Source organism: Arachis duranensis, chromosome 9, assembly GCF_000817695.3.
Source record: "Arachis duranensis cultivar V14167 chromosome 9, aradu.V14167.gnm2.J7QH, whole genome shotgun sequence".
NCBI lineage: Eukaryota > Viridiplantae > Streptophyta > Magnoliopsida > Fabales > Fabaceae > Arachis > Arachis duranensis.
In genome coordinates this window covers 52,191,578-52,204,718 of record NC_029780.3, presented here as the reverse complement: position 1 = coordinate 52,204,718, position 13,141 = coordinate 52,191,578, and the positions used below count along the sequence as shown (strand labels likewise).

The following is a 13,141-nucleotide window of genomic DNA, read 5'->3' as shown; positions in this document are numbered from 1 at the left end:
TATTGAGATATTTAAAAGGCCATATTTAACTGCTGAGATCCTCTTTTTTTTTTTTAAAAAGTAATACGAGAACGTTCATCTAAAACAAGAAGAGTACATTTACTTAAATTTAAAAATTTGAAAATAATAAGTGATTTTATTTATAATTTTTTAATTTAAAATTAATGATTTTAATCAATTAATTTTTTTAAAACCGAATAAATATAATTGATCATATGAGTAAAATAATACAAATACGTTTATTCTTATCAAATAATTAAATTAAATCATTAATTTAAATGATATCTATTTAAAATTTAAATTAAAATTTTATAATTTAAAATTTTAAATTATGTGAATTAAATAAAAATATAAAAATATACCAATACGATTCAAATTATAGAGAAATAGGAATGAGTTCATTGTATCAATGGGCGAATTTCAACAAAATCTGAAAGTTTGCCGATGTAGTGGATGAACTTGTTCCAATTCAACAAAAAAAATTTGTTTTAGAAAATAATTATTATTTTTTAATTTATTTCAGAGAATTTTCCTAGTGCTAACTGTAAAGTATATCAAGTCCTATATTATCTAAAAATAAAACATATTCTTTATAAGTGTAAAATAAGATCTTTTAATATAACTTTTAGGTTAAATCAGACAAATTTAATTTCATATAATAACTTCTATAATCACTGAATGTCAAGATTTAAATCAATTATCCAAGGGTTAAAAAAACTTGTCTAAAATAACTTACTCCAGATTTTGAAACTACACAAGAATAGACCAGCTATCTATGAGAACTTTAGTCTTAATATAATCTATATATGCCTTCCATGAATATTAATATTATTGCGACCACAAACATAATCAACTGCTAAAAGATTTTGTAAACTCTTTGCAAATAAAAGAAGATCAGAGATGTTGGCAAAGTATATGTCAACCTTTCCATAGTACAAAGATCTACCTTTGTTTTTTAGCTTTCATGCCAGTTCCTGCCAAGGGTGAATAGTAAGTAAGTAGAAGACCAAATATATGAAACCATTATGCAATTATCTATGACTCAAAATTATTTGGCAACTTAATTAAAATTTAAAACTATTACAGGTGCTGATCCCAAACAATAAATTTTTTCAATTTTGTTATCAACTCAAAAGTTGTAGTTGAAACAACTCTAAAGAATTGTCGGAAAAAAATATGAAAAAGTTTGCTTCACAAAAATTTTGTCACGACTGTGATTAAACTTGTTTTAGGTTGTGTTTGACAAGTATTTCAATATAAAAAATATAATGATACCGAAATAAGGTCAACTCCTTTATTTGACCATTTCTCACCATGTATCCCAGAGAAAACATCCCTCAACTTTCTAGTAAACTTGCAATTTCAAAAGAATGTATTTATAATTCTTGGGTATTGTCACGCGTGGGTTACATTAAATAGAGAAGATAAATCAAATTCTGACATTGCATAGCAAAGATATAAGAGCAAATTATGTAACAGACCTTTCTTTTTCTTGTCACGGCAGAAGGTACTTCCACAGCAGCATTGAAATGCTTTAATAGGATGTTCCTGATCATCAAAGTCAATACCATAATCCTGCAAATAATTCTTCGTTATATCTTGTATTCTTATCCATGAGGGAAACTTTAACAAATTCCTGGAAACATTTGACGAGTGTAGCTTTCAACTTAATTAGGTTAACTTAGGTTATTGGTACTCTATATCATCTCATCCAAGCATCTAGGATTTAATATATACAACCTTCCCCTCGGTCTCAAATTTGAATTCCGCATAGGGATAGAAAAATATTAGTATTAGGAGGGATAACTACAGTTTTTCAAAGTTGAACTAGTCACATTCCTAATAATAAGATCTAGATACAGGTGGTGATGACCAATATATAGGAACATAAAAAGATCCAGAGGGCATGAGATATGACAATGGTTTATGAACATTAAAAATCATAGGCCGTCTCATTTCTTTCATAACTAAAGAATTTAGAAGGGATATAGTCTGTTATTGTCATAACAGCTAACAAGTAATAACGATCTGGTTGTTAGTGACAGCTGTAACAAACAAACTGGTTGATAAGACTAATATTGTCTGTTGTACAAGTGATTTTCACTCGTAATGAAAATATCATAGATTATCTACTACTCTCAAATTCCCTGGATTCTCTCATTTCTTACACAGGTATCGCACAAAAATGTTGTGTGCCATCATTCCATTGACATTTTTCTGTAGATTTAACTTTCATATAATGACAGTAAATTTATGGATTATATATATATGATAAAGGTTACTTTAGGAAAGAAAGTTGTGCACCAAATCTCTCCTATATTCTCATTATATATAGTAGAAGTAGATGACAATACATGATAGAGCATCAAAGTTAAATTCAAACAAAAAACCGGTGAAATTCCAATCAGCTTACCCATGTCAGCTCTTTGTATGCTTTCACTTTCCTATTAGTAAAGAGAGCAATCTGTCAACAAGGAACATAAATTCTCAAAGTTGGTTTCATTTTCTTTTATTGAATGAAGTGAAACAATCCCTTTGTAAGATTTTAAGACAAATTTATTAAATACTTTTGTTGATGTAGCATGCTTGACCATTTATGTAAATTTTTTTCATATTGACATTATATCAAAGTTAAACTTAGGATAGATTTGGCAAAGTTTATTGAGAGGTATTTGTTCTTTCAAAAACATAAACATCTTACTCTGTGTTTGTGTTTGATAAATAAAAAAGATTATGTATTTGCATATTTAATTTTTAAAAATTAAAAATATTTTTAAAAACACTTTTAAATACTTTTCAAAATTAAAGAATCAAATTTAATTTTACATATTAATGAATAATTAAATTTATTCTTACTTTTTATCACATATATTTCTATTAAAGTTATTTTAAATTTTAAAAAATTTTATCAAAAATAATTATTATAACTTATACTTATTAAAAGCCACTTTTATTGAGATTTACTAACATAACTACTATAATTTTTAAAAAATTATTTTTAATAAATTAAAAGTACAAACTTTACTAAACTCACCCTTGAAATAAGGCTTGGTTTGTATTGATGTTAGTAGTAAAATTGAATAGGATGGAACAAAACAAAGAGGAATGAAATTAAGAGATTTTTCTTTTTAAATAAATAAAATAAATAATTTGTAGTGTTTTTACCGAAATGCATCGCATCTCTTATCTCGTTTACAGTGTAAATGAGATAAGATTATACGTATCTCGTTTACACTATGAACGAGATAAGGCACGAGACGACGTGGCCGTATCACATTTTTGCACGTGTTGTGTAAAGTCCTTATGTCGTATACAGTGTAAACTAGATACGTGTAATCTTATTTTGTTTACACTGTAAACGAGATAAGAGTGGATGATGCCTATATATATATATATATATATATCTCGTCCATAGCCTTGATTAAGAGCTTTTCACTTCCATTTCTTGGCCTTTTCTCCAATTTTTACCCTTTTCTAATCATATTTCTAAATTACTTAAAAGAAGATGGTGCGTGCTGATAATCACGATGAAAATATTAACAGACTGAATGCGACTTGTCACATTGCAAGGACATCCGACTTTGTGGTTGGTGTTGTTTTTTTTTTTTTCTTATGCTTATGTTAAAACATAGATGTGGTGCCATACTTAAGATATTTTTATAGAGATAGTATGCATTATATGTTAGGCGGCAGAATATATGGTTAGGAATAATAATTTAAATGCTAGTGCATGATGTTAAACATACTTTAAAACGGATTTGTTAGTTAAATATTTGATTAGGTTTGTTTTTTTTAATATAAGTAATAATTAGGCATATGTTTATTAATTTAGTTACTAATTTAGGTTATAAAAAATTTCTAGTAAACTTAATTAAGTAGCAAAATGTTTATGTTTGTATTTATTAAATATTTAAGTAAATAACTTTTCTTAAATTTTTTGTTACTTAAACTAAGTTATCAAGTTGATGGTGTACTTATTCGTTATTCAAGTAAATATTTTTATTTAATCTAACTTATCAAGGAGATGCAAAATAAATTTTGTTATTCACTATTTAACTAAATAATTTTATTTAAATTAAATAAAATAGACGTTTTTTAGATTAGTTATTAATTATCTTACGAAATATTCTTATTTGCATTATATTATTCAGACGATTTAAATTAATTATTTTACTAAACATTTTCATTATTTAAGTAAAATTTTTTATGTAAATGAATTTATAATTTAACTGTTTGTAGTTATTTGTTAAAATACGTTACTTATAAGTCAAATTAATTCATTATGTATACGTTTGTCGGTAGAATGTTTTACGTTGAAATTCTTATAGCTTTATAGGTTTACCCAAGAGAGTGAGTCACAAACTCCCACCACTGGACGCTATTGTCCCGTACCTGAGGGAGGCTGGGTTCAGCGACGTGTTACCACTCAGGGATTTTCTCTTCGACAACTCCCTGATCACGGCATTTGTTGAGCCCTGACGCCCAAAGACATACCACCTCGGCTTGCGCGCTAACGGAGAGCCCATGAGTGGTTGCTTTTGTGACTTTTATACATGGTACAAGATCGGGGATTGGGAGTTGGTTGAGAAGCTACTCGGTGTCAGGCCTCCTGTAGTCCAGCAATAGGGAGTGCAGAGGAAGGAGTCTTTCTCCTTGAAGCTGACATGGCTTCGAGAGCGTATCCAATATATGCCGCCCGATACTGATGATCCAGCTACTCTCCAACAATATGCGAGGTGCTACATATTATTGATAAATAGGGGTTACCTGATGACTAATAAATCCAATAATCAGGTTCATCTCCAGTGGCTCCCACTACTGGAAGACTTTCAAAGGTGCCGATCTCTGTCTTAGGGATCTGTGGTGGTAGCATGGACGTACCATTCCCTATATTCTGTGGCACACCGCTCCACCACAAATATCGCAGGCTACACTCCTCTGCTGGTATCTTGGATATATCAGATGTTCCTTAAATGGTGCCCACCTGAGCGATAGATTTACATGTAACCTATAAATGCGACGTAACTATTTAGTTTGGTTTTACTATTCATCATTTTTCTCATAACGATATTATGACAGATTGACTGAATGGTGGTTAATCTTGCAAATGTCCACAGGTTGATCGGCATGACACAGTAGAGCAGGGACCAGCACGAGTGAGAGAGTCCTACAATGGTGTCGGGAGTTGGATCAGTTACTCCAGAATGAGCTAAGTGAGTTACCTTTTTATTTGGTTCAGTTGCATAGATTACTCAACCTTTTATAGCACCTGTCACTTATCATTCTTCACTGCGTCCATTATAGTTCACGTGGACGCCATATGACAACCCTGTACTGTAGGATATCTGCCAGCTATGGCTGAAGGAAAAGGCAAAGTGGGGGACATGGATGTCTATTGTCCCCTTCGTCTGTTTTAACATAGTTGAATTCTACCATGCCAATCCTGTGAAGCGCCAATTCAATGGCGAGCAGCTAGTGACAGGGGACTTGGTTTATGTCGACATGTTCCTGACTACCACAGAGCGTGCGAGGACGTCTAGTGGCCTACCAAGCTTCATGAGTGCTACGATCGGTAGAGGGATCACTTTGGAGAGGGACACCGGATATCTATTCACCCGTGCTTGGACTATCACCCGACGTGGGAGTATTGGCATTGGTATAGACTAGCTTGCCGTGTCAAACACTTGTCGGGGTAGGATGTGCTTGATGACCCGAGGCTGTTGGACTTACTGGTTTGGGTGTGAGAGGTGGGTCATCCTGGACGAAGTCTGACAAGCTAGATCCACTGCCACTAACGTCCCTGACTTCTGCAGAAAGCTCCATCACTTGTTCCGCCATGATTCTCCTATAGATGTCAAACATCAAATGCACATGTTCGTCGTCATGGAGTCAAAACAGACGAAATCGAAAAACTTCATTTTCCATCGGTAATAGCAACATATACCCCACCTTTCCAATCTCTTTTCTCCCGCTACCACCGACGCTACTCAATATCAGACTCTTCAACTTGGACAAAGAACTTACGCGCCAAGTATGCAACAGAATGGGATTCATGCACTCAAATATCACCCCAGTATCACTATTTCTCATACGGCAATTCGTATACACACTTACAATAAAGTATCCACTACTACTAGACATTTTGGCTTATTTCTGAAAGAAAAAGGTAGAGAAGAAGTAGTGAAATGTTTACAAAGGATTGCACATCCTTTTATAACTGTTGGAAATTTGTCTTTACATATTTTGTGTATAGTGTAAACGTCATATTTATTCACTTATCTTGTTTACATTGTAAACGAGATAACATTATACGTATCTCATTTACACTGTAAACGATATATACACTTCATTTCCATGTGGCCTTATCTCATTTATGTGTATATCGAAATACGTGTAATGTTATTTCGTTTGATGCGATGCATTTTGGTAAAATTGGTATAAATTATTTATTTCAGTAAATAAAATATTTATTTTATTTATTAAAAAGATCCTAAAACTAAGTAAAGTGATATTATATAATTGTTCCACTCTATTCATTGGATATTTTAATAATGGAATGGAATATGAAGGCGAGAATTTAATTGGATGGAATAGGTTTTATCTATTGTTGTTCCACACTATTCAATTTTATAGCATTCCGATAATGGAAAATATAATTTTTCCTTTTTATTCCATTCCACACTTGTTCCAGTCTAATCTAAAACATAATTATGAATATAAAATGAGAAAGTATAGGAACAAACTTTTTTGTTAGCCAATATTAGTCAACTTTAGTATTTAAATTTATAATTTAGAATTTAGAGTTAAAGGTTTATGACTTAGAGTATATAATTTATGATAAATAAAATAAATTTAAAAAAGTTAGCCAATATTAACTAAAAAAAAGTTGATTACATAACAGTACTGATAAAAATCAACCAGTCTTACATGATAATAGTGGCGATCAGGAATCTCCACTTCAACAGGAATGTCTATCAAATTTGCATCAAAGCATCTGGAATTTTGAACACAAAAATCAATATTAGAAATCAATATATAACAACAATAATAAGAACCATCAAATCTTATTCCATCTCAATAAGCAACACCTTAAAAGAAAAGACTAAATAAAGAAAATCTCTGATAATTAGCAGTGAATAAATGGAGAAAAAGAAAACAATAGAAAAAATTAAATAAAAATAACTAAACAAGAAAAACAGTTAATAATTAATAAAATAGAAAGATTCAAGTGCACATTTGATTAGAATATTCAAGAGTGATCACATTGTAGATTTTTTGGTTTATAAAGTCAAATGCACATGACCTATAATTGAAGAGGGTAGGTTGTTAGGATTTAGGAAATATTTTGGGGGTAGTATATAGCAGGGAAAATAAGAAGAGTTAGAGGATAAAAAGTGAAGCAACAACAAACTCTGTTTAGTGGTTGAGATAGAATTTAAGAAGGAAAAGTGGTGTAAATTGAACGAAAGGATCATTTTTTGTTAGTCTTGCCATTTACATTAGTTTTTAAGGAATCAAGGCCACTGTTCTACAACAGAAGAGAATAGGAAAAACATGTGAGTATAGAGGTCAATGACACCATAAAGATGACTATTTGAACTTATTCTTTGAGATAGAAGAGTCAGTTGCTTACAAACTAACATAAACAGAAAGAGTAACTGCAACTGACCCCACTCATTCTATAACAACCTTGTAACCACTTTTCCTTCCTATAATGCCAGCTCAGCAACTACTTAACAGAGTTAGTTGCTGCCTTACACTCCCTCTTGTAGCTCTTTTTATCTCTCCTGCTATACAATATCCCAAATAGTTCCTAACATAAAGTTAAATGAGATATATGATATTGTAGTCGATTTGTTCATGTAAAAAGGTTACTTTATTTTTATATCAAAAGAGTTAACCACCTAACCAATTCAATGATTCCATCACATAAGGTGTGTTTGGAATAGAAAAAAGTTAGAACTGAAATCAACTAAGCTATAAATCAATTATCAAAAATGAGAATTGAATCAATTCAAATTTATTATTTACATCCTTGATCCAATCTTATCTAATTATATTACACAACCTATCACCACTGCTAGATCACTGCTACCTCCCTCTCCAACCCCTCCTCCCTCCCCAACTCTCTTTACACTAATATTTAGAGCGCAAAATAGTTTATTAGTTATGTAGATTCAAAATTAATTCTACTCCATGTAAACCCTATTAAAAAGAACTATTTCAAATACAAAGAGATAGAAATCCATTGGACTTCAAATCAATTCATTTCTTTCTTTCTCTTTCCCAAACCCAAACAAGAAAAGTCATTTAAAATTGAAATGAAATCAATTTCAATTTTTCTGGGTTCCAAACACACTCTAATAAACAGTGATCATGCTAATACAATTTTAGGCAAAAGTCATTGTGTTAGCTCATTTTTACCTTTGATTAAAAAGTTTTGGTTCTTAAATTTTAAAAACTTTTATTTTTTGAAACGCAACCATTTAAAAGATAAATAAGATGTACCTATGATTGATAAACCTTGCAATATTTCCATTATAAGTTGCATCTAAGCAGAGTGCCTCATCATCCTTTAACACCCTTTCTGAGCCCCAATCTGCATCAAGGGTTACAGGATATGTATGTCTGTCCTTGCTGCTTTTGTGCAATACCCTTTCATACAATTCTGCATTGGTTAATATTTCCCCGACGTACTCACATACAAAGCAACCTTTGGGCAAATCTTCTAGTGTTCTAATGCCCCAACCCTTTCCTTCCTGAGTCAAGAATACCTGTAGATCAGAGAATCACAATGTACCCCATCATATATCAAATATTCAAATTCATGAAATGAACTAATAAAACAGTGGCTGGGGAAAGGTCGCTCCAATAGGGTGTAACATAGGCAACCAAACCTAATTTAAGCATTAGTGACTCAGAAAACACAGTTTGAATAGTTTGTGGTAATTTTTTTAGTGAAAGATGGCACATTGATAGACTTATCAAGTTCATGCCATTGAATGTAGGTTTGTGGATGATTTCATATCTACTACACCTCTTTGTACAACAATTTTCTGGGTTTATAACATGGACAATGTGTTAGCATAGTTATTTATAGATACCTTGTACTAAAAGAATAAAAAAGACAAGATACTCATAGAAACCCAATATGATATCATAAGCCAACTATGCCAAAAGCTTAAGGTGGTAAAAGCTTATAAATGTTTTTTGCATTTAACATAAATTATTAATGTAGAGACCAAGAAAAAAGGTTGAAGTTTTATGTGACACGAGCTCCAAAATGTTATCTTAGTCATGTTACTCTACTCTAGACGATGGAATTGTCAGTTGGTAGACTAAAAAATACCAAACTTATGTTGTGATCCAACAGAAACAAATAAGTTAATACAAGATGTACTGCTAGCTAGAAGTTAAGCATTTTTTTAATTTAAAAAATTCAAATAGAAAAAGATAACACCTTCACGGCTTCACCACATGAAGATAAAATTGATGATTATGATATGATCATAAACTAGATAGTATCATGGGTGGATAAGAAGAATGATTCAGAGTCATAAATAAGAAGATAAAAAGGCTCTTAGTGAAGTTATGACTTGCCATTAGAGTCCTTATAACAGTCATAGAAAATTTAAATTAAGGAAAATAAATAAAGTCTAAAATAAATTGCAAGATTAATCAGATAACAGGTTACCTGCAGTTTACATCTTAAACCTCGTTGCACTACCCGATTTCCACACTGCATATCACATCCACATTTCCTCCAACATTCCTTTATAAACTTTCTAACCAAATGCCCCTTGCATTCTTCAGGCATGTGCTCACTCCCTTTATAAATTGGGCATTCTTGACAATACACAAAATGATATGGTTGAGGTTTGATTTTTGTAGCTATGCATGCTTCTAAGAACTTTTCCTTCACCAAACCTTCTCGAGTATAAGCAAACTCCCCACCAGTTTCTTGAGAACATGCACAAGGAAATGTTAAAGAAAGACAGTTGCCTGAACAATCAGAACAACAATCCTCATCCGCAACCCGAGCAAGTGAAATGTTCACATTAGCATTTTGATAGATTATATTATTTGGTATGTAATTAAACTTAGGCAACTCCTCACTTCCAGTTTCATCTAATAATGAAATTGCAACCTTTTCAGAACCTTTTGTTATGTCACTCAGAATTTGAATAGAACTATTTTCAGCATGAACAATAGCTTTTTGTGCTATTTTTGTCAAATTAGCATGATTGAGATTTGGTCCATATTGATAAAGAGTTGATATAGATTTGAAACGACAATTTACATTTGAATCATCGCATGGGCCTCTAGAATTATGTTCAGGATGAACAACAGCTTGTTGTACCATGTTTGTCAAATTCGCATGATTGAGATTTGGCCCATTTTGATAAAGAGATGATATAGATTTGAAATGACGATTTGTGTTTGAATCATCGCATGGGCCTGCAGAATTATATTCAGGATGGACAATAGCTTGTTGTACCATGTTACTCAAATTGGCATGATTGGGATTTGGCCCATTTTGATAAAGAGCTGATATAAATTTGAAACGATGATTTACATTTGAATCATCACAAGGGCCTACAGAAAATCAGCAAGATATTCACTAGAGAGCAGTTAGTATGAATATATATGTAAAAGAAGTTAAAGCATTCAACAAAGTATGAATTGTCTTCTAGTTTCAGCATGTCTTAAGAATAACAAGGAAGTAAGTTGGAAAATTTTTATTATTTGGACATAGAAAGGGAATTCAGGACTGAGAAAGAACAATAATAACAATAAAAAAATTAATGTGATAGTTTTCTCACATAGCATTTATAAGAATCCAAGGAAAACTCCAATAAGTTTTGCACTAAAAAAATCCAAGTTGCTGAATCTTATCTCAAATTAAGTAATGTCTCACAAAAGTCTCCTTAAACATAATAAGAAATCTTCATTCCAAACAAGTACATCACATTGTTGCATAGATTACATACTATCATAAAACTTTAGCCTCACATCTGCAAACTGTGAAAGTTAACCCTTGAAAACAGGTCCTAGGAACATAAAGTGGTTATGACATATGAGACATCTACAAGAATTCATTGTTTTTCCTTAAATTTCTTTTTATGGAAGAAATATAAGAGGTGTTATTATTGCAAATCAATTTACTTTTTCAGAATACTTATCTTCTACTTGGATGAAAAATCAGAAGGAAGACAAAAACATTTAACATTAAAAATAAAAGAAATTTGGATCATAACCGATGTAAAAATAAAAACAAAACAAGGCACCAAAAAGAAAAAGAAAAGAAACAAAACCAAGCAAAACTAAAAAGATATGAGACATCCGGGCTTATTTGGTAACTTTGGTTTATATTTTCATTTTTACGTTTTTAGTTTTCCAAAATTTGAAAAGAAAAAAAGTGAAAAAATAAAATCATATTTTCTGCTTTTATTTTTTTCCTTCACAAATTCAGAAAACAAAAAATAAAAACATAAATCAAATTGTCTCAATTATAAACTGTTTCAATTATATACGCTAGCATGAAAATTACCTTTTAGATGTGATGAAACAGGTTCAAGATGTAATTTTGGTTTCTTAGCTTTTAATATTATAAGTTCTTTCTCATAACGATTACTTGACATATGTATCTTCTGGATGTGGGAACGGCTAGATCCATCAAAAGAATCTCCACAATCCCTTGCAGATGCTGCATTCTCATGGCACAATTTTTTACTATCTCTAGCATCCATGCAAGATAAACTTGAGATAATTTCTACCTCACTCAACCTTGTCTGCAATGGTTGAGAACTGTTTGCCAGTTTCATATCTTCTTTAGATGCCTGAGATGGCTTAATGATTTTCTTTTTGGATGTCTTTGAAAGTATTTCATTGTCCACTACAGATATCATCTGTAGTTTCAGTCTTGCTCTTTCTCCATCATGATTACTGATTGGAGCTTTTCCCTTACCTTTCTCTTGCTATATTTGGAAGAAAACGATGTGTTATTAACAACAAATATATTCTAGAAAAAAAGGTGCAAAAGAGATAATTGATGTAGATTCAAGTGAAGCAATAAAAATAACTTTATCCTTGAATATAAAACACTTCAAATTTGAAGGACTATTGATCAAATTGATGTGTATATAGACAGATAAAGAAGTTTGCAGAAACCTGATATTCCATTGACTCAAAGTATGCATGTATAAGTGTTTGATAATTGTCTTCTTCAATAAGCTCCCAGCTATTACCATACACTTTGAGCAACCTTTTCAAGACAGGCATCACCTCATCATCAGAAATGCCTAAGATTCTCATAGCATTATAGGCATTGGTAACTCTACGATTAGGCGCCATGATAGTCTCAAAAATTGATTTCACCCAATGCTCTAAATGACCCTTTTACTAAAACTCACTACCAACTTGAACTACTTCTCCTACATATCCCAAAATGGGAACAAGATAAAATACTATGCATTTAGAGGAAAGATATAAAATGAGATCAAGCTATAATACTTTGCATTTAGAGGAAAGATACTAGACAATGAATTAAAGTGAACACAATATCATCAAAGGAAAAAAGCAATAATTCCAAAGATCATATCGATAGGAGGATGTGGTGTATTTAGGATAGTGGCATTCGACACCCTATACAGCTTCACTCAAGCTGTGCAAAGTCACCCAAAAGGGCATGTTGCCAGATTGCTAGAACATAGTTATACATTTAGAATTTCACTTTATATATAATAACAATAAAATTATCTGATGAACACTCACATAAATCAAGCTCAACAAAGTTAGACACAATATCAAGGTTTTTAAAATATCAAATTCATCAAATATTTTGCTAAACTAAAAAAAAAAACCACAAAATTATAACCTACCACAAAATCAAAAGCGAAGAATAAAGTTTGCATAAAAGAAGTCACACAAGGGGACATGTGGAGAGGTTGCTAAAACCTAGTTATACAAATAGAATTTTACTTATATATAATAACGATAAAATTGTTTGATGAACACTCACATAAATCAAGATCAACAAAATTTGACACAAAATCAAGGGTTTAAAGTGATCAAATTCATAAAAACTTGTACTAAAATGAACAAAACAATAAAACCATAACTTACTACAGAATTAAAAGCG

The 13,141-nt window shown here is 31.4% G+C and overlaps 1 protein-coding gene across 1 annotated transcript; it reads right to left on the bottom strand.

Annotated features, from left to right (window-relative positions):
• Window positions 1-833: 833 nt before the first annotated feature.
• Window positions 834-12,354, bottom strand: LOC107465821 (uncharacterized). The gene is made up of 8 exons (XM_021131680.2): window positions 12,172-12,354; window positions 11,552-11,978; window positions 9,695-10,596; window positions 8,509-8,774; window positions 6,928-6,994; window positions 2,414-2,464; window positions 1,482-1,575; window positions 834-974 (listed from the first exon to the last, which is right to left on the bottom strand). Exons 1-8 carry the CDS (start codon window positions 12,352-12,354, stop codon window positions 943-945), a joined length of 2,022 nt encoding a protein of 673 aa, XP_020987339.2. The 3' UTR covers window positions 834-942.
• Between the last annotated feature and the right edge of the window lie 787 nt (window positions 12,355-13,141).